The 20,070-nt window shown below is 42.0% G+C and overlaps 1 protein-coding gene across 4 annotated transcripts in view; it reads right to left on the reverse strand.

Moving 5' to 3' along the window:
* The window catches only part of LOC126838129 (protein tiptop-like), a 54,981-nt gene that overhangs the window by 4,938 nt on the left and 29,973 nt on the right, over positions 1-20,070 (reverse strand). For 2 of the 4 annotated variants that reach the window (XM_050572280.1, XM_050572281.1), the window contains 2 exons: positions 18,884-19,089; positions 1,389-1,578 (listed from right to left, as the gene is read on the reverse strand). Coding sequence is in view for 1 of the 4 variants with exons in the window: in XM_050572278.1 (XP_050428235.1) it covers positions 1,389-1,578 (190 nt within the window). In the remaining 3 variants the exon portion in view is untranslated. The remainder of the gene's footprint in view (positions 1-1,388; positions 1,579-18,883; positions 19,090-20,070) is intronic. The other 2 variants (XM_050572279.1, XM_050572278.1) reach the window with 1 other exon arrangement.

A 20,070-nucleotide genomic window follows, 5' to 3' on the forward strand; every position in this document is an offset into this window, starting at 1 on the left:
ATGCGAGTTGACAAGGTGTGTGTCTTTTTCAGAACCCCCCGCCACCGCCGCCACCTTGGCAGGCAAAAAGGGGGAAACGACTCGAGAGGCGGCAGCAGCAGCAAAGCGCCCGAGGAGAGATATATAATATTTTAAAAATTATCGAATCCAAGTAGTGCACAAAGTTGACGTTCCCAGCGGGGAGGAGGTCATAACGGTTTTTTCGGCATCTCTCCCTCGCAGCAGCAGCAGCGCCACTAACTTCCTTTGGCTCGGCGTAGGCGAAACAAACGGGGAAAAAAAATAAGAAGAAGAAATTATCCTCCTATACATATACACGGGACGGAGAGGGGCGGTACCCGGGGGCCATTATCGTAAATCAGTCGAAGAGTTGCCCGCCCGACCCGGGGGGGGGAGAGAGACTAAATGAAAATTCAAATGAACGACAGTAGCTGTGGCAAAACCGACCTCATCTCCAGTAGTGAACACCACATTACCGCTAGGCGACGACACTGTCTTGCCTGTCTGTGTGAAGTAGAAATTAGACCTACACAATATGTTGTAACAATACAACTGAGAAATGATAGATACAAAACAGATATTTTCAATAATTGGGAAAGACATTAATAATTGTTGTTTCTATGCTGCGTAATTTTTTCTATTCGATTTTTGGTTTTCGTCACTACCGAGAAATAATATTTTTTTTAATTTTGTACTGCCGACGTTTAATATTTTTTAATTACCACTAATACTGTGGTTACCCTGAACGGATAGGACAGATAGATAACACACGCTCTAAACCGGATTGATCGACGACAGACGCAAACCGTCTCTTGCCGGCAACGGTATATAAATGTCAAGGTCTCAAACAGCTTACACAAATCGTGTAAAATATAGAACGCGTTGGCAACATAAATCTTAACGTTATATAATTGTGTAGGTATGTTAATAATACTATATTATCTTCGACCGAAATTAAAAATTACAATAATAAAATATAGGACGCCGCCATTAGTGAACGTTAATGAAACGATAATTTAATTTAAAAAAAATATATATATAAATAGATAATATAATTAACATAACACACTATGAAGGTTTCGACAAACCATTAAGTTATTAATATAGTTGAACTGTTCAATTTAGTTGTACTATTCTTCTTTGTTATGTTACTTATATTGAGCTTGATTTTTACTGTGTTAGCATTTTCACTATCTTTAACATAAAGTTGGCGACCCTACTATTTTGACTTCATTAAAATTAATTTATAGCTGTATGCAAAATCAAACTATATTATTATCTATTACATGTAGACATTAAACATAATAAATGAATAACCACACATTCTAGGACACGCTATATTATACTCTACTAAAGTATACTAGATGATTTTATTAAGGAACACTCACCTTAAGGGTAAGTTGGCCGCGTCTTGGTCCGCGTCCGTGCTGGACGGGATTGGAGATCTGGGCGGCGAACCGGAAGAGCCGCCGGATACGCCTTCTTCTTCTTCTTCTTCCTCGTCCTCGTCGTCTTCCGGACAACCGCCGTCGTCCTCTTGGTAACCCGCGGGCGGTTCTTCGCCTTCACCTCCTTCCCCTGCGATAACACAAAACCGACAACAAACATTAGTATAGGTGCATAATAATAATAATTACTGTACTACTACACGTGTAAATCTTGCAGCAGCCAACACATACTATAACTTAGAAGTTTACACGGTAAAAGCACACACGGACGTGTACAAAATAGTCGAGGGGAGGGGAGGGGGGGCCCGTGTCAGCGTAGCCCATGGCCGTGTTAAGATCGGTCTAATTTGAAATAATGGGTTACGCCGTCAAGTCGTGACGTTTAGATTAACTATGCGTCGTCAAATTGCCACCGAACGACGGGTCGTTTGTACTTATTATTTGCCGGGGCTGTCAATGATTTTAAGAGCGAACGAGTGTGTCAGAGCAACCAACACAGAGAGAGAGAGAGAGATAGATAAGAACCTCTCTTCCTCCTTAAACACATTTATTTTGTATCCACGGACGAAGCTATACCAACTAAACTAACGCCAATATACATTGTACACTGGTGTGAATGTACAACACACACATTTATATATATATATATATATATATACGGTTTTTAACTGCTAGTTACTGCGCTGCGAACGAGTCTCTATATTGTCGTTCGGACGAAACAAAAAAGGGACTAAAAAGACGCGAAAAGGAAGGGAGGAGAAGGGGGACGAAGACGTCGACGACCGAGTTTGTTATGTTATCTCACCAGACGCGCGTAAGTCTTTTTTATCAAAACGAGCGTTTTAAAAATACAAAAATAAAACGTCGTCGTCAATGCCAAAAAGACGAAGAAGAAGGAGAGAACAAAACGTTTGAAGAAGAGATCCGGTGGTGGAATTCATTATATTATAATATTATTTGTGTGTGTGTGTGTGTGCGAGTACAAGAGTATATTTAGTAAGGCCCTTGTCTTAAGAGCACCACAGCGTGGAGACGACAGACAATGGGGGTCGCGAATTTTCCGGACCGACAAACCCTCAAGATCCCGGGCCGTAGATAGCGTGGGCGCGCACGTTGTAAAAACAATAAAAATAAAAAAAAACCGTGGAGAGCCGGCCAAAAGAAGCGAGGGGGGGGGGGTGCGTCTCTCGAACCTGTCTCCGAAGTCGTCACGACCCAAAGCCTATTGTCTTAACGCCTCGCAGATCGGTCGGCCGATAATAAAAACGCCAAAGAGCACAGCAGCAAATGGGTTTACATTTATGAAAACTTAAAAACAACCACCACCACCACCACCACCACCACCGACGGCTGCTTCCCCGCCGGCACGACCCGTTGCTTGTGTGAAGTTTTTACAAAGTTTTGAGTGTGTTTTGAACATCAGCTGCAATTACCAACGTGGCACATAGTGTAACGTGTACCTACACAGCAATAGTTTGTGTGTGTGTGTGAGGAATGTTGAAAATAACAAATGTACAAAAGAACATTGCGCTCATATGTGTTTAATTGGTCTGATTTATCGTCTATTGTGTTGCCAAGTACACGGCCATACGATAATAGTGTACGGTAATTGCCGATAATGCTTTGGGGTCGTGATGGTCACAAGCTTCTTTTAATTGTTTTCCTTCTACCGTCTAGCGCCAACGTTACACCGCGCTAAGTAACACCGACTTAGCAGCTATCGGAGGATATTAGCTTGTCCGTTTTATTCACAGATATATTTACGTATGATAAACTAGATTGCTAGATCAGCTTAGCTTTTAATTGTTCTAAGCAGTGATAACAGTTATAAGCACCTGATAAGGTTCTAATTCCCACAGAGATGACAGGGTAACTTCAATTATCCCTATTGGCGGCGTGTACACTTGGCAATAAAACATATCTGTGGTTTTATTTGTAAAATTATCAGACCTAGTTCGTTGGTTGTGTTGGTCTTTCTCTCTCTCTCTGTCCATCAAGATAGTTGCCAAGGAGAATGCGATGCTATGTCTGTGATGTACATAAAAACAGTTACAATATGATGTTGTTTGGAGGTTTAAATTGGGCGACACGCCGTCACACGGCCCAAAGCAAACAAACAGACTGGTAAATTAATTGTCAACGTTTGGGTGGTAACCGCACACCAATTAACGTGATGTCATTAAACATTAAGTTACCGCCGGCGGTGCCTGCATAACGCCGTTTCCCCTTTGCCCGAGTCACCCGGCTCCCCCCTTACGGCATAGCCCCTCGCCCATACTCACACAACCGCTTGTGTTTAATACACACGTTTGTCGGCCAACCCATCACAGCACAGCCGACCCTTTACCGTCGTCGACAATCCGTCAACGGCGGGGCAAATTAATTCCGCTAATAATCGCGCTATAACAATATTATAAGAGGGCTGTAACACAAACACACACACACACACAGTCCACAGAGGTGGTATATTTAAGACAGTAGCGCACGAGAACACACTGTGAGTCAATTAGCGGGTATAAAGTATAATAGTCCTATACCAGAGACTATATATATGCATGTAAACAAAAACCATGACGTCATGAGTCATGTACTGAATCGGTGCGCTAGCTCTGGTTTTTTAACCTTTGTCATTTTTAAGCTGTGAATTTTCTTGATTTTTTTTTTGAAATTACAACACGGTTGGTCTGATATTATTATAGTGTGTGTGTGTAACTAACGACGACGACGCTGACCGGCGGATAAAGGTATGACAGGACAGGGTCTAGGAGGCGCGTCGCAAATCTTACATACTATTATATTTATGGCCGACCGGTGGCCGATTGATTAATAACGTCCGTGATCTACACCCGTAAATCATTATGTGTGTGTGTGTGTGATATATATATATATAAATATGTTACATTATTCGACGGACGATTGAAACACGGCGTATATAATATAGCTTAAAGATAATAAATGATGATGGGTGCGTTCGGATCAACAGGGGCGCGCATATTGTGCAATTCCACGATCTGCCCGGCCATTGTCTGCCAACGTGTATCGAGAGGTGTCGATGATTTATGGAAGCGGGGGCGTGGAGGACCCGGGACCAAGGAACTGGTTGACAAAAGAACGGAATAAGGTATATATTATTATTATATAGGGATTTTTTTTTGCCACTATTGACGCGCACCAACAAGCTTGTGGAATTCGGTCGGCTCTTTGTCAATCAGACACCGAACACACGGTGGTGGTGGTGGTGGTGGTGGTAATAACACGTGATATTATACATTTAAAAAAAGAAACCGGGACGCGCAAAATAATTTATCTCCGGTCGACGTGGTCGGTTATATTATAATATATTACCTACCTTATATACAACGACGACGGTCCGTCATTAGGACATAATATTACTTTTGGCCGTTTCAAGTCAAAGGCTGACCGCGAAAACGGATCACGGCCATCTGACAATACAAATAGATAATAGCAGCTATATAGGTATGTAAGAAAAAAAATGGCAGCAAAGATCGGACGCGGTGGCGATAAATCGATTAAATCTGCATCTCGAGAACAAAAACAATAAGTGCACGGTTTGTGAATATAATAATAATATAAACCTCTGCTATGCGCACCTCATTACCTATGCAAACGCCGCACAGCAAGTACAACACACATTGTCCAGGCAAAGTGAACGTGTATTATATATACATATATACATATAATATAGGCCGGTTAGGTACACACACACACACACATAGTAGTGTTATAATGTATCCTTTCACGACCACGCCCCAATGGACGGACCGATTCCGGCCAATCGGCTATCGTTGTGCACGTATAGGTGTACAGGTATTGTGTGTGTACATTGACAGTGAAAAAACCCGTCCAGAGCTGCTACTGCTACCTTAGCCGACTGGTATAAAATATCATATCTACACAAGCGCTGTCTTCGGAGGAGATGCGCTAAAGTCAACACAAGACGGCTCGTCAAATATTCCATAAGCGTCCGCGTAGAATACAAGAAGAAACAGCCCGGTTGGCGTTAAAATAACAAGAGCGACATAATGATATGTGTTTCCTGTGGCGCAATTCCTATATGCCGGACATAATGAAATTACCGGATGTAGGTTTTTTTTTGCTCGTTGAGCGTTTTCTTCGAGAAAATCATGTCAAATGTGTGACCACACACACGCTGGTCGACCGGTGTAATTCAATTATTATACAACAACCGTTGGACGTTAATTATTGAACGCGCGTCGTACAGTAAAAAAAAACCGTAGATATTAAAAACAATCAATACTTTTATTATCTATGGAAAACCCCAAGACTGAAAACGAAATCTGTGTGACCACCACGGGTTCAACGAGATAAAATGTCATAAAAACGGCCAATTAGATAGTTTATTTTTAAAAATATCAATATTATTATTATTATCATCATCATCAGAGATTCGTCTTGTTATTTTTACATATACCTACCTAATATTAAAAATATGAAAAGCCTGCGGGTCCGGATCGTCGCGGCCAGCAACTGTGTTGTTTTAAGATTTAACGTATTGGAGTTTTTGATTGAATTTCGCAACGTCGGTTTCTATTTCGGGTCGACCTCGGCGACGGCGGCATCCGCGAAATATACATAAATATAGATATTATTTTTTTTTTTTTTCATTATTATTATTCGCCAGAATAGCGCGGTACCGTTTGATTTATCGCCACGATATGCTGCGACGGTTTACTCTGTATATAAATTTACCGACTTACAGACAGATCAAAAAGTGTGTGTAACGTGTATGTCTCGAAAAACTTGGGAACCGATCAAATCGCGTTTTGTGAGTTCAACTCTGCTCTAGTTGTGCGCGTCGGTGTCTCTGCGCTCAGTCATTGACCGCACGTGTTTAATTCAATTCACACTTAATTATAATAATATATATATATTCATATATTGTAGCCGGTATTGGTAAGGGGCACAACAATATGTGTGTTTTTATAATAAGATTCTACCAAAGACAACAGTTGATAAACCTTTCTTCGTGGATGAATTCTAATGTATCGAGGGTAGGTGGTGAGGGGGTTGGTCGGGCACGAGGGGCATTATTACTACAACGCATTTTCGCACCGGTGGTTGATGGAGACTGACGAATTACACACACACACATAACCAGGGGGGTGGGGGGGAGCCGGGGGAGAAAAAAATTCCGTAATTTATGTGCTTTCTGTCGGGTTGACATCAAAAGATTGTACACTATACTGTGTACGTGGGGTGAACGTTATTTGTGTAATTAATAATGTTAATGGCCGTTTTTGGGGGTTGACGGACTGCCGCTATAGTGCCCGCACGTTGATCGGCAGCCGCCGTTGCCGTCGAAAATATCCTCTGACTGATTTATGTCTTTTTGGAACGGAACAAAAAAAAAAAAAAAATTACATCCATATAATATCATATAAATAAACGGCCCCCCTCCCTACCTCGCCACCCTGTCCATCCCCCGACGACGACGTTCGACGGGCAAAAGCTGAGGCAATAAAAGATCAGCTGTCAACCCCACTTCCTCCCCCTTGTCGGTGCGGCCAGATCCGTGCAAAATCCATCGCGGCGCGTGTATATACACATTAAGCATTATACATTATTATTATTATAAAGCGTGATAATACATAGATATATATGGATAAAAATATATTATGTTATATATATGGGGATGGATACACGACCAACCGATGCACATGGCGGTCGAAAAAAATCGTTAGATGTAATAAATCTTTACCGTTGTTGTTCGATGTTCGGTCTCCTCCTGTAGTACATATGGCCTCTAGCTCGACACTGTCGTTCTACATTTTTCCCCTGACTCCCGTGCCTAATTCTCGGCCAATATGATAGATTTATATATTGTATAGAATATTTTTCATATTTGTACATGGCGACACGACCACGACGCGATTTAGGATGGTACAAAATATTTTCTCTCTAATATTTTACAAAAAGAAAAAAAGCACTCCACAAGCGTCTGTTGCAGTGTTGAGAATTATCATACCATACGATATTATTACCATATATATAACTAAATCGTCCACCCGTTATCTTATCTATGATAATTGCGTTTGGTTATCTTTTCCCTCAACACCGGAGAGACTCTGGAGACGGAGAATCCTTGGCGTGGACCGCCGTTGTGTTAGGTATTATTATAATTACCGAAGAAATAAATAAGAAATGTATTTTTATTATGGTTATAAAAAACACACACACATAGTATCACCGCAGTGCCACCGGAACGCGCCATTATATACACATTACACACACACACAAAAACGACATCTGCCTCTCTTTTTTTTAATTAACCGACGTCGATCGCGGTCGCTTCTATAAATCAAGAAGTTGACACGCGCACACACACATACACATACTGGGATACACGTGGGATTGAGTTTTTCATTTATTCCATTTCACATGTACACGGATAAAAATTCTAAACGTTTTTTTCTAAACAGTTTCGACGGTTGTAGTAGGTAGGTACACCTATTAATTTCTATAATATCTCAAAAAATGAACACGGGCCAATTACTACACTTTTTAACGATGGTCAAACAATTTCAAACCGGATACAGCTTTTACCGACCTTTTCTTTTTTGTTACAGAACACTGGGTTAATCTAATATCGTTTGAAATGGCCCACGATTTACCTTCATCGCGTCTATCTTCTCTATAATAATATTATCTTCCATTTCTGGACTTAAAATTTTTGTCAACCATGCTGTCCGCCGCCGGTCGACTGTGCTTGTATGTTGACAGATTTAAAACTAATGCTAAATTAGGAGACGACGCTTTGGGGTTTATATTAGAAGCTTTTTATTTAAAACAAAATATCTGATCCCCGATTTTCTAAAAACTGTTGTACAATAATAATTACCATTGGCCGAGTAGTAACCGTAGTCGCACAACGCCGGGCACATTTGAAAATATTTACCTTACACTGAAAAGGCCGCAAAGGGTAGGTTTAACCGGGTTGAAATATTATATTTAAAAACGCGTCACCGTCGTCACACTCACACATTTGGAAAACTAATAATCATCAACGGCGATGCGATTATAGGTATAATAATATTATATATACCTAACACATGTTTGCCGAATTATCATTATCATTATTATAAATGGAAGCGTACATACACACATACACATACAATAGCTGTCGACATTTATCATCGTGCAGATGTTTTCCTCTGTCGTCGACACACACACACACTCACTCACATACATTAACTCTGGCTATAGCTGTTTACCGCCGACCAATGTTGTTGGATCACAATATAGACGTGTACACGGCAAAAGTTTTCAAAACGAAACCACAAAAATGGGTTATGAAATATGTGCATAGAAAAAATAATAATAGTTGTAACATATTTAAGTAAGTGTAATGTGTATTATATAGTTTTATACGCTTTAATTTCTAAATATTTCGGTATGATTTGTTTTTGTAAATTGCAATATTAAGTACTACCAGTAATGCTTAGAGCTTTCGGAGACAAACCATTTCTTTTTAATGTACTTAACGTTAAAACTGATATTTTTATGAAATAATTAATAATATATTTATATATGGACGGGTTTGGTGAGAAAGGATTCGAGTCAAATTATACATTTTTTAGCCGACAAAAAAACTTAATTATTTATGCTAAGAAGTAAACATATTATGAAAAGTAATTTTTATAATTTATACTTAGACTTCTTCACTTATAAAATTACATTTTTGAACAAACAAATGTAAACAGGCGATTAAAAAAAAAAGCGATGAAAAAAAATTATCCAGTTTCTAATAAAAAAAGTTATATATTATACCGTTTTGTCAGTTTTTTTTATACCAATAGGTTAGGTATAATAACAACGTTATTCGAGTGGGGCTTGAGATTGTACTAAAAAAAAACCTAAAACATAAAATTATCGCAACATTTATTTTTATTTCAATAAATTAATGTAGGTATTTTGAAAAGCAGTAATTTTAAGTTTTAATGTTTATTAGTGTATGACTAACGTCATTTTAATAATTATGTAGCAAACAACATCATCGGACAGGACAACAGTGTTTTATATTAAATGTACAAACTATTGACGACAATGTTTTTGTCTTAATACTGTAGGTACTACTCGAAAGAAGTGTGTTCACTGCGTACACAATGTTATCATATTGTTAAAATATTATTATAAACACAAGCAGCAGACAGCGGTCGCGTGCCTCGGACCCCGCAAACAACCTCCTTCTCTCCTCTCGATTTCTGTATACCAAAATAATAATAACAACAATATTATTATAACCTCGGCAGCCCGCTTAACCCGACCCTCGGGGTAGTGTATTATACACACACACACAACGGCGGTCGGGAGCGGACTGTTGTCGGCTAATTTGTCAAGAAACCCCTAAACGCCGGCTCAGCCGCCACCACAACAAAACAAACACGGCGACATGATCATCTTGATGATGATGATGATGATGATGATGAGCTACCCCCCGAAATCTCGTTAACGCTTTATTTTACAACGTTGTCTCTCCGCTCTCGTGTAAATATTATCATACACAAATATAAATAGGTAGAGGTAGAGGTATAGGTATACCTGCGTTAATTTTTTTTTATAATAAAAAAAAACTACTCGGCGTGCACTTTGGCCACGACCCCGCTGCGCGAACACGTTCTCCGTTAGGTAGGAGAGGGATGGGAAAAGTAAAAAAAAAAATAAAAGTAAATGAAAAACGCTTCGGGAAAACTCGGTGCACTTGTTTTCGCACACAGAGGGTGGTCGACGGACGCTGTCGATCAACCGCCGCCGCCCCCGGGGGGTAGACGGACCGAAATTACCGTACATCAGTCTCTGTACAGCTGTACGGTTGGTTTATTATCTCACCTCGACGGCCACAACAGCGAGTGGTAATTACGGGAGGTTTTTTATGAAGGGGGGAGGGGATTATTTCATTCGCTCACAAATATATCCCCCCCCCCCCGTGGAACGTATCGTGATGACGTCGTAGATTAGATAATATACTGTGCAGCAGCTCAACGACTAGTGATATCAACAAGCACATTTTTTACCAGAATATTGTGGTGTCAAATAAAATTCAGCGTGGCTCAATTCTGAAACATTCATTGCTCATAAAGAATTGTTGTTTTTTTTTTGTCTATCGGGACGATGGTTTTGGTGTATTTATATTTTTTAGCAAATGTATTGCTTTAATTAGAGATGGCATCGTCTGGTTGTATCTAGCACACCGCGGAGACACTGATAGATTAAGACAAAAGCATAATAATGAATCTGCATGGACGCTACTATTTGAAAAAGTTCTATTCGCACAAACAGATCAATATAATACGATATTGTGTGAATCTAGTGTGATTCAATGTAATGTATACATTATTATACTCCCTCCCTCTCTCCCTGTAATCGCCGCAATTCTCAATGCCAGCAGCGGCATAGAAACCGGGTCGAGTACATTGTATACATATAATATTATAATAGTATGCGAATATAAACGTAATGATTGATGAGCTCTAGCAAAATAATAATTATTATTTACTACTGGCGGAGTGATGACTTTTTTACGAGCCGACCGGCCGCCGATTATTATTGGGCGCGTTTTCGGTTTTGGCACATAATATTGTCATCTTGAGTGTATTATGTTCAAGGTTTGCCGCCTGAAGCGGTAATAAAGCAACCGAAAATCATAAATTGCCATCGCTGCATACCTCATCGACCGATGCCAACAACAACCGACGACGTACGATATTTAAATATAATATAATATACATTATAAAAAAAACTTTAAGGAAAAACCCGGACACACACACTCACTCACACGCTAACCATCTGTCCGTCTCGCGTGTGGCTTAATCGTTTAAGGATAAACCCGAAGACGGCAGAGACGCCAGAAAGAGAGGGAGGGGTGCTTCCCACGTGGCTTATGCACTCACTACGTGCCGCCACTCTCACCTAGTGTTGGGAAAAGGCCATTTTAGTCACTTTGTCAAAGCAAACATATTATTATACGATTCTGTGATTTTATGGGGGTTATTTAATTTTTTTAAATACAGTGACTTAGGTCCATGGCGTCACGTGACTGAAAATGAAATCAGTGTGACCACCACAGATTCGAGCATAACATTTCATAATAACATCATAGATCAGGTTAAAAAGAAATTATATCTAATCTGCCACAGTAATAATAAAGTCAGTTACCATTTAAATCTCGTTCGATTGACAAGGAATTTTTTTACAACAATATTGGTCTAAAATATCTGCACAATATTGTTCATGCACTGATATCGTCGCGACTGATTAGGGAGTCTATTTTTAAAAAACATTTTGAAACATTTCTTTTGTTTTCCGCCGAGTGAGCTATCCGTTCTCATAGATACTGTGATAATAATAATACACATATAGTTCAACCGATTTCTGTGTTATAGAAAATAAAAATAAAACCTAATAAACGCGAAGGAATATCAACGTTTTCCGTTTTGAAAAAAAGGTTTTAACTTGGTGTGACTGACAGCTATCTGTATATATATATATATATGTGCTGCTGTTTATCTGGTACGGTAAATATAATATATATATATATATATATATATATATGTGTGTGTGAGTGTCCGGTCGTCTTGGCGGAGTTACACAACGCAGTTGACAGGGTTGTTTTATATTTTCTCCGCTGCTGTTTCTTACCGTCATCCCTCTCCTCTCCCACATCCCCACTCGTATATGTAATAGGAGTTGTAAGTGACGTTGAAGCCTCAGCGTGGCGGCAACGACGACCTGTTCACGTCACCGACAGATCACCCGGCGGCAGAAAACGTCGTCGTCGTCGTTGTTGAGGAAATTGCTTGTGGACGTCGTCCTCCGGAAAATTGGAAAAACCAGGATTGCCCGTTGGCCGAACACACAGACACACACACTATGAGTGACAGTCTTGTCATGTGGCTGGCTTTCTTCTCTCTACTTTCTATCTTCTTCTTGCTATTTTTTTTCCCCTTTTCCGCATACTAGAGGCTGTCTCCGCTCTACCACACTCTGCAAGGGCAAACGGACAGCTGTCCGTTTCTCGGACGTAAACACAAAAGAATATCATGCCCCCCCTCTCCCCCCCTTGTATAGTATATACACGGCAAAACGGTCCTTGGTCTTTAGGCCCGAGGGAAGCGGGTAGGGGGCACGGTAAAAATCTATAAACCACCGCACATCGGGGTTGATCGATGACGAATAATAATGTCGGCCGACGGGGTGTGTGTAACACCGCGTTGTGTATGTTCACTGCGATTCATATGGGCGGCGACAAAACGTATACATATACACACGCAAGTACGCAGAGCTTTGGCGATATGATTGAGTCGGAGGCGAGACGGCCGGAAGAGGGGAAGGGGCAAAAAGCCGCGGGGATACTTAAGCGGGAGGGGTGGTGTTGATGTACGGCATGCAATCAGCGTTACAGATGGACGTCGGCCGCGTTTATTTACCGCGATGCTCGGCCTTCAATCAACGTCCGCAGTCATAATATCTTCTCGCGCCAAACCGCCTTCCCCTTCTCTCGTTGGCCGGCCCGAGACTTATGGGACCCCATCAAACAGTGACGGGCCCTCGGCTTTTTCGCCAAAAACCTTAAGGGCTGATACGACCCCCCCCCCCGCCGCCGCCAACAGTTGTGCTTAGACGTGTATCACACACACGCACACAAGTCGAGTTGCTGCGTGCTAAGACGGACAAAATAAAAACAATATATTTTCTCGGGCCTTTTTTTTTGGTTGTTTCTCAGCTAGTGTCGTTTTATTTTAACGAGCTCGTATACACTCTAATCTCGTCCGCTTGTCACCTCTCGGCGGCGGTATAGGTCGTGTCAATATGTATGTGCATGTACATATTATATATTGCAGCAGCCTTTGGAGAGCTATTGTTTGTAGCTGGCGTGTGTGTGTGTATTCTTCGGACACACGACACGTCACAAACCGTCTGCCGAGACGTTATTGGGTTTGTTCTTTTGGAAATCGAGACCCAGCGGCGGCGAAGACGCTCATTGAATATGCAACGGCCGTGATCCGCATACATACCCTTTGCGCGAAATGACAACGCCACAGCGACAGGCCATACCCTTCACACGTCCACCACCCTCGCCTTTAAAATATCCTCTGGTGGTGTGTCCGTGACGTCTCCGAGAGTGAGGATTTCTTCCGACAACAACATTGGTGTTATAATATATAATACAAAGGCCACGGGACACTGTGTATAGTAAGACCTTAGCACGGCTTTAGTCCACTTTTCCACAATTCGGCGAGTCGACGACGGTTTTGCCGAGTTTTATTATTATTACTATTACTATACATGCAATCTATATGTAACGACGACCGGGGTAAGATCGGACAAACGAGCAAACCGTGTCTACTTGTTATGCATGAGCCCGTGCGTATAGTGGTGCCGTGCAAACGTCCCCTCGCCGTAACAACCATTGCATTTAAACACCTCATTGCCGAGCCTCGTGGGTGTGTTTGTCCCGGACAAAAATTATTGCACCCCCGTAAATAGTAATGACAATTTTCTTCTTCTTTCTCGCCCCCGGGCGTATATAAAAACAGCAAAGGGGCGCATACACCTAAGGGTCGGGGCCGGCAGTGTTTTACTTACAGTTACCGACGGCGGCGGCGGCTGGCTATTCATCAAAAGTCAACCACCCAGGGTTGGTTGACCACCACCACCACCGGCCCAGAGCTGCTGCTGCTGCCAGTGACATACAACGAGCCCGGCCGTTTTTGACGAGAGACCCGGCCGGAGAGACGTGCCGCCGTCGCCACGTCCGCGCCAGATTAATTAAGATCCGCCGGCAGCTTTGTTCGTGCGGTCGCCGGCAGACGTGGCCGAGTGTAAAATATGATTGACGGCTGCGCGGCCGAACGATAAGTAGGCAACGCGCGAGGGGAGGGGGGTAAAAGTTAGGACAAGGCTAAGGGGGGGGGGAGGTTGATTGATATTCCTGCGGGCAAACGCGCGACGGTCTTTCGAAGAACCGAAGACGGGGGAGGGGGGTGGGAATAAAGGGTTGACGACGATTGTGTACCCCGAGTGGAGTTGCACTGCACCGCCGTCGTGGAGGAGGACGTCCAGCCTTTGATGTCAAATCCAGAACCACCGACTTCCTTTCGTTCGCCTTTTGCCCGTTTCTCGATTATTATTATTATTATTATTATTATTATGCTCGCCGCCGTTTTAAATGCGTTACAGAAAACAAACAAAAATCATATACCGCTCGCGGCCGCCGCCGATTTATAGTAAAAATATAATAACATAATGTTCGTACTTGTACATTATTACCTTAGCAAAATAACGCGTCAGCCTCGAGGTCTGAGTATGTTCTTCTCGTACCACACACACACACACATTCGATTAGCATTAATAACATTAACGTGTACAACGGAGGAGACTTCTCTTTTGATCTTTTCGAAGGAAATCCGTCGACTGACAAGCGCACGCATAACAAAGCGCGTGTACGGTTGTTTTCTCTATCAGCCTTTTTCTTATTGTTCCCGATTTTGACTTAACCGATATACACATACACGGCAATTGTAATTATTATTATACGTTAATAGCAGTGTTGAAACGCGGTGCGGGTGTTGCCCGACCTTTGACATGTCTCGAAAACCGATTCGATTGCGAGCGCTGAAAATGTATTTTCTTAAGAAAACTAAAACCCCGACTTGGGTTTAGCGTACAAGCATTTAGATGGCGTTTTGTTTACTCGACTGACGCTCTGACTAAATGCCTCTGTTAAAAGCCTCGTCGAGAGTAGATCTAATGAGAAAAATCGACACCGCATAGCGGACGGTAACTCCTTCTTATTCTTATTCTTCTGTTGTTGTTTCCGGCTTAACTGACACACCTTTGTGTGCTGTGGTGCAGTAGACCGTGTTCTTTTCTTATTGATATTCTGAGATCGCACACACCGGCAAAAGTACTTACACGAATAGACGCAATTATCATTTTTGTAACGCGATTAAGTGCATAAACATAGCTTAATCGCTTCGTGCAAAAAGGCCGCCCTTAGTCCGTGAAAACTTGAAAGTTTTGGTAAAACGAAAACAGATTTTTGATAGTAGGTAAAATTAAATTCCAAAAGACAATTTTTAGTCTTTATATTAGTATTTAAGGGAGGATTTAGACCCTTTTTACAAAAATCAACTATTATATGTAATTAATACCTACTTAACGTTTTTTTAGTGCATGGCTATAAAAAATAATAAAAACCAAATGTCATGTATTATTTTAATTGTTAAACAACAAATATTACCTTCTTATTGTCAACCATTATTTTTTTTTTTTTAAACAATATAAGAATAATTAACTAGCATATTTTTTTTTGATAATATTATTATTGTCAACAGTTGCACGAAGCGATTCAATCAACTGTTACAGTATAGTAATAATTAATATTACCTATTTTATTATTATTGTGAACTCTCCGATTTCGTTATACTTTTTTAGAATAATATATACATTTTATTTTTTAAATAATATAATAAACGAGAAACGACGCGCATAATATAATATTTTAATAGGTTTTCCATAAAAAAATTCAGCCATCGGCGCATACTGGACACAAGATATACACCAAATGTATACATATATACATATATTATACAATCTCTCTGGGGCAGTGTCTTGTTGTCTGATATGTCAGTCTTATGTCAGTCCGACGTCGACGGCGGCGTTATAATAACACGCGTCTTGGATCAGTGTCAGTCAAGTGTGTCAAGTGAATGACGGAACACACGGGCCCCGGGGCGGCAAGGTGCTATTTGTCAGTTGTAAAAAAAAAAAAACCGTAAGCCCTAAGACAAAAAAAAAAAAAAAAGAACTCTCCAAATAAAATACCCGAATCCTGACGTCTACAACACCACACAGTAACAGACAAACTAACATACATAATATAAAGTTGAGATGTGAATTGTTTTCTTTTTTCCTTTGACCTTATTATTATGTTTGACTGCTAAATATAATATTTCTACTTAACAAGCGAGATATACTCGGCCCCCAAACATGTTTTCATCAAACAACAAGTAATTGAACGGTTTAATTAAAGTGCAATAATCGTATCATGCGCAAGTCGACATTAATCTCGAAATCATGTTCTTGTTATTATTATTCCCGTTGTATTTTTTCAGTAAGCGCCTCCTTTTGCGCATATTACTACAATTATACTTAACGACTGCAGCAACAACGGTGGCGGTAATACGTTAAGTTTTTTTTTTTTTATATATTATTCTTCCAATATCGTGTGCCAGCAGAGCAACCATCGCGCCACCACGTTTCTCGTCATGCAATGTGCATAATTTATACACACGGTATTATATTATACAAAATAAACTGGCTGGCGACGATTGCAGCAGTGTGCGGCGGCCGAGAGAGCCGTTAAGTGATTTATGTACGACAACCGGTATTGTCAGTCAGTAGAGTTATTGCTTGAATTCAAATGTCAACGGTGCGCGTGTGTGTGTGTGTTGCGGTTGTCACGGGTTTTTTATATACGTATGTGTGTCTTTTTTTAATTCCTACATGCGACGATTCACATTGCTAGAACAACGATAATAATATGGCGTCGACCGTGCACATATAGCTGTTGCTGTATTGGTAAACGCGCGAGGAAACGACACTGGCGACGGGTAAAAAAAAAATAAAAAATAATAATACTTATCCACCATCACAAGTCACTCGGCCCAGTTTTGTGAAAATTTGAATTTTGTCCGTACAACTCTTGTGCGGGGGAGGAATATAAATTCCGAGAAGAAGAAGGAAAAAATAATATCACAATATATTACAACATAAGCGACCGATAATGGCCGGTTTTTTCGGCCGTAATTTACTCTCCGCTCGTCTCCTAAATTCCGAACCGTTGTTGTAATTTCATTCTATCTCTTCTTCCCTTTTACCTTCGGCAATCGTAAAAACTCCACCGGGCCCTTCCCCCGCGGTGCACAGCAACAGTTCTTATCGACCGACTGATTTATATTATTATATATACACCGTACGAGGAACTGCGCGCCTAGGTCGTTCAAGGGCGGCGAGGAGACCCTCTGGACGCGCGGAGGAGCTGATTCACGAGACGGATCGACACACCGAGAGAGAGCGTGGGGGGTGGAGGGTATAGGATATTTATTTAATACATCTGTTCGTCTTGACATAATGTCCCTCTATATATCGTTCACGTATAGTCGCGGTGCCCTCTCCTCCCATATATCGACTTGTGCCGTTTTCCTCCCCCACCCCCGGGTCGGACCATAACCATTCACGGTTTTATGTGCAACACACGACGTGCACGGCACACGGCCGGGGGTGTGTGCGAGGGTGCAAGTCCAAAAGTTTTCGCCCATCCAAGGTAGGTGGTATATATAGCGAAGCTCTAATGGTACCCGAGGCCATTCCGGATGAGATATACGACCGTTGCCCGCCACCGTCACCGCTGCGCGCCAAGCAGTTTGGCCAGCCGTGAATGACAAACTCAACCATAACTCTTTGGCACGGCCCTCCCCTTGGCCGGCTCTCGCTCTCTCCCTCTCTGTCACTTCCCCTTGGCACAAAAACAGCGGCCGCTTCAATTAAGCGCGACTCTTATCGACGGCGTACTTTTAAAATTTATTATTATTACTATTATAGCCCAAATCCCGCACCCCACCCCACCCCTCCCCCCACTTCTCCTTCTCCACCGACGGACGAATTCTCGGCCAGTTTTCGCCCCAAACAAAACGCATTTGGACTAATCGATTTCTCATGGTCGGAAGTAGTAGTTCATTCCGGAAAGTTTGACGGGTCGCGTGACAACAACATTTTCCTACGTGTGTATGTGTGTGTGCGAAGGGGCGAGAAAGGGGAGGTATATATATATATAACATAATTAGGGGCACCCGGGCCTTTTGTCAACGTCGTTCAAACTCTCTCGAAGGCGGTCCGACGGACGACGGTTTTGAATTAATTGCGTTTTATATAATGTGACGTGTAAAGGACGACGGAAAGTGACTAAATGCCGGCACAACACAGAAAACGGGTATAGGTATACAATATGTACGCGTATTATACATGTATATATATATAGCTGCGGCTGCCGCGGCGAATAACAAACGAGACCCCATCAATTAGCCGACCGAAAGTTCGTCATTATATATCGGACGGACCGGTGGATATAGGGGTGGGGGAGAGAGAAGGGTAAAGGGGTAAAGGGGTCGGTCAAAATATATATACACACACTCGAGCGTATATTCCCGTTAAAGGTAAGAGGCAAAAGGCTGATGAATTGTCCTAATGACCGGGATACCGTGTGTCCTGTATGTATGTGTGTATGTATGTATATACATAGGTATAAAGCGCCGACCTCCAAGGCGGCGGCGGCGGCCATTTGTTTGCAACGGCTGGCGGCTAATATGCGGCGAGTATATACGCGGCGCACTTACTATACAACGTAGGTAGGTACAGCACGCGTGCAGATGGACTTTTGACACGTCCTGCCCGGGACCCGTAATGAACGACCGGCTTGGGGATTGCCCCGTTTTGAGTTTTCAAAACTCAATTCGTCTTTTACGGGTCGATACGTCCGGTCCCCGTCCGTTAGCCTTTACTGTTCGACACATATATGTATACATATAATATAGTTACTCACCTGCAACACAAAAAAAAAAACAAAAGACATTAGTATTAGATACAAAGGCTATTATATATTTATATATAAATATCCCTGACGTCAACGAGTCGTATGTCAATATTTATAAAGTCTTGTAACAATTATTGTTATCTCTTTTGCGCGGCACACAGAAGAGAGAGGACGACACATGTCGTGCGCACGAAGAGTCATTAAAAGGCTGATGGGCAGGGAAGTGAGGAGGGTAGGAAACAAATAAATATAATATAGAAAAAAAAAATGTTACACAAGAAGAAAACTCGACACAGTGAATTGGATGGACGACGACGACGCCGTTGCCGCCGACAATGGGCCATCACGCAGATGGGATGAACGAAGGAGGGATGCGTGACAAAGAGAGAACCGGGTGAATTATATGGCAGCGGCCCACCCTCAGGGACCATATCTCACCCGTTATAGCCGTCACAGGACAATCCCGGCCGCCGCCTACTCAAGGTCTTTGCGCGTGTATATACATATATATACACCCAAGACTTTTGACTGATTTATGTCAAACCGGCCGGCCGTAGCCACGAGGACGAAGCGGTGTAACGGAGAAACAGGCACGGCTATATACGGGGACGTGGATCAGATTTATGGGCCACGCGGATCTCCTCCGCCGCCTGTAGCTTTTCGATTATTGCCATCGTCCCCCATCCCCTATCTACCCGCCGTCCACCCTCCTCGGGCCACTATTTCACCGTGTACATATATATATAACACACCAAATGGTCGATTTTCCTGGGGAAACGCGGGAGTTATTTTATGTCGACACGCGGAGATGCACATTAGGCGGCGGTGGTGGTGGTGGCGAAGGGGTGAAAAAACCTATAAAAACGCAAACCGAAGAGGGAAAAAATGTTAATTTGTTACTACTACGGTATAGCATATAGTGTAGCTGTTGTAGTAGAGTATAGTCGAGTAGTAGTAACACCGGTAAAGTATAGAGGCCGGCCCAACGTA

The sequence above is a fragment of the Adelges cooleyi genome, unplaced genomic scaffold (genome assembly GCF_023614345.1).
Source record: "Adelges cooleyi isolate 19-005CV unplaced genomic scaffold, UGA_ACOO_1.1 ACOO_flye_CR_arks_rails_tigmint_CR_PRNA_30, whole genome shotgun sequence".
In the NCBI taxonomy this organism is placed as follows: Eukaryota; Metazoa; Arthropoda; class Insecta; order Hemiptera; family Adelgidae; genus Adelges; species Adelges cooleyi.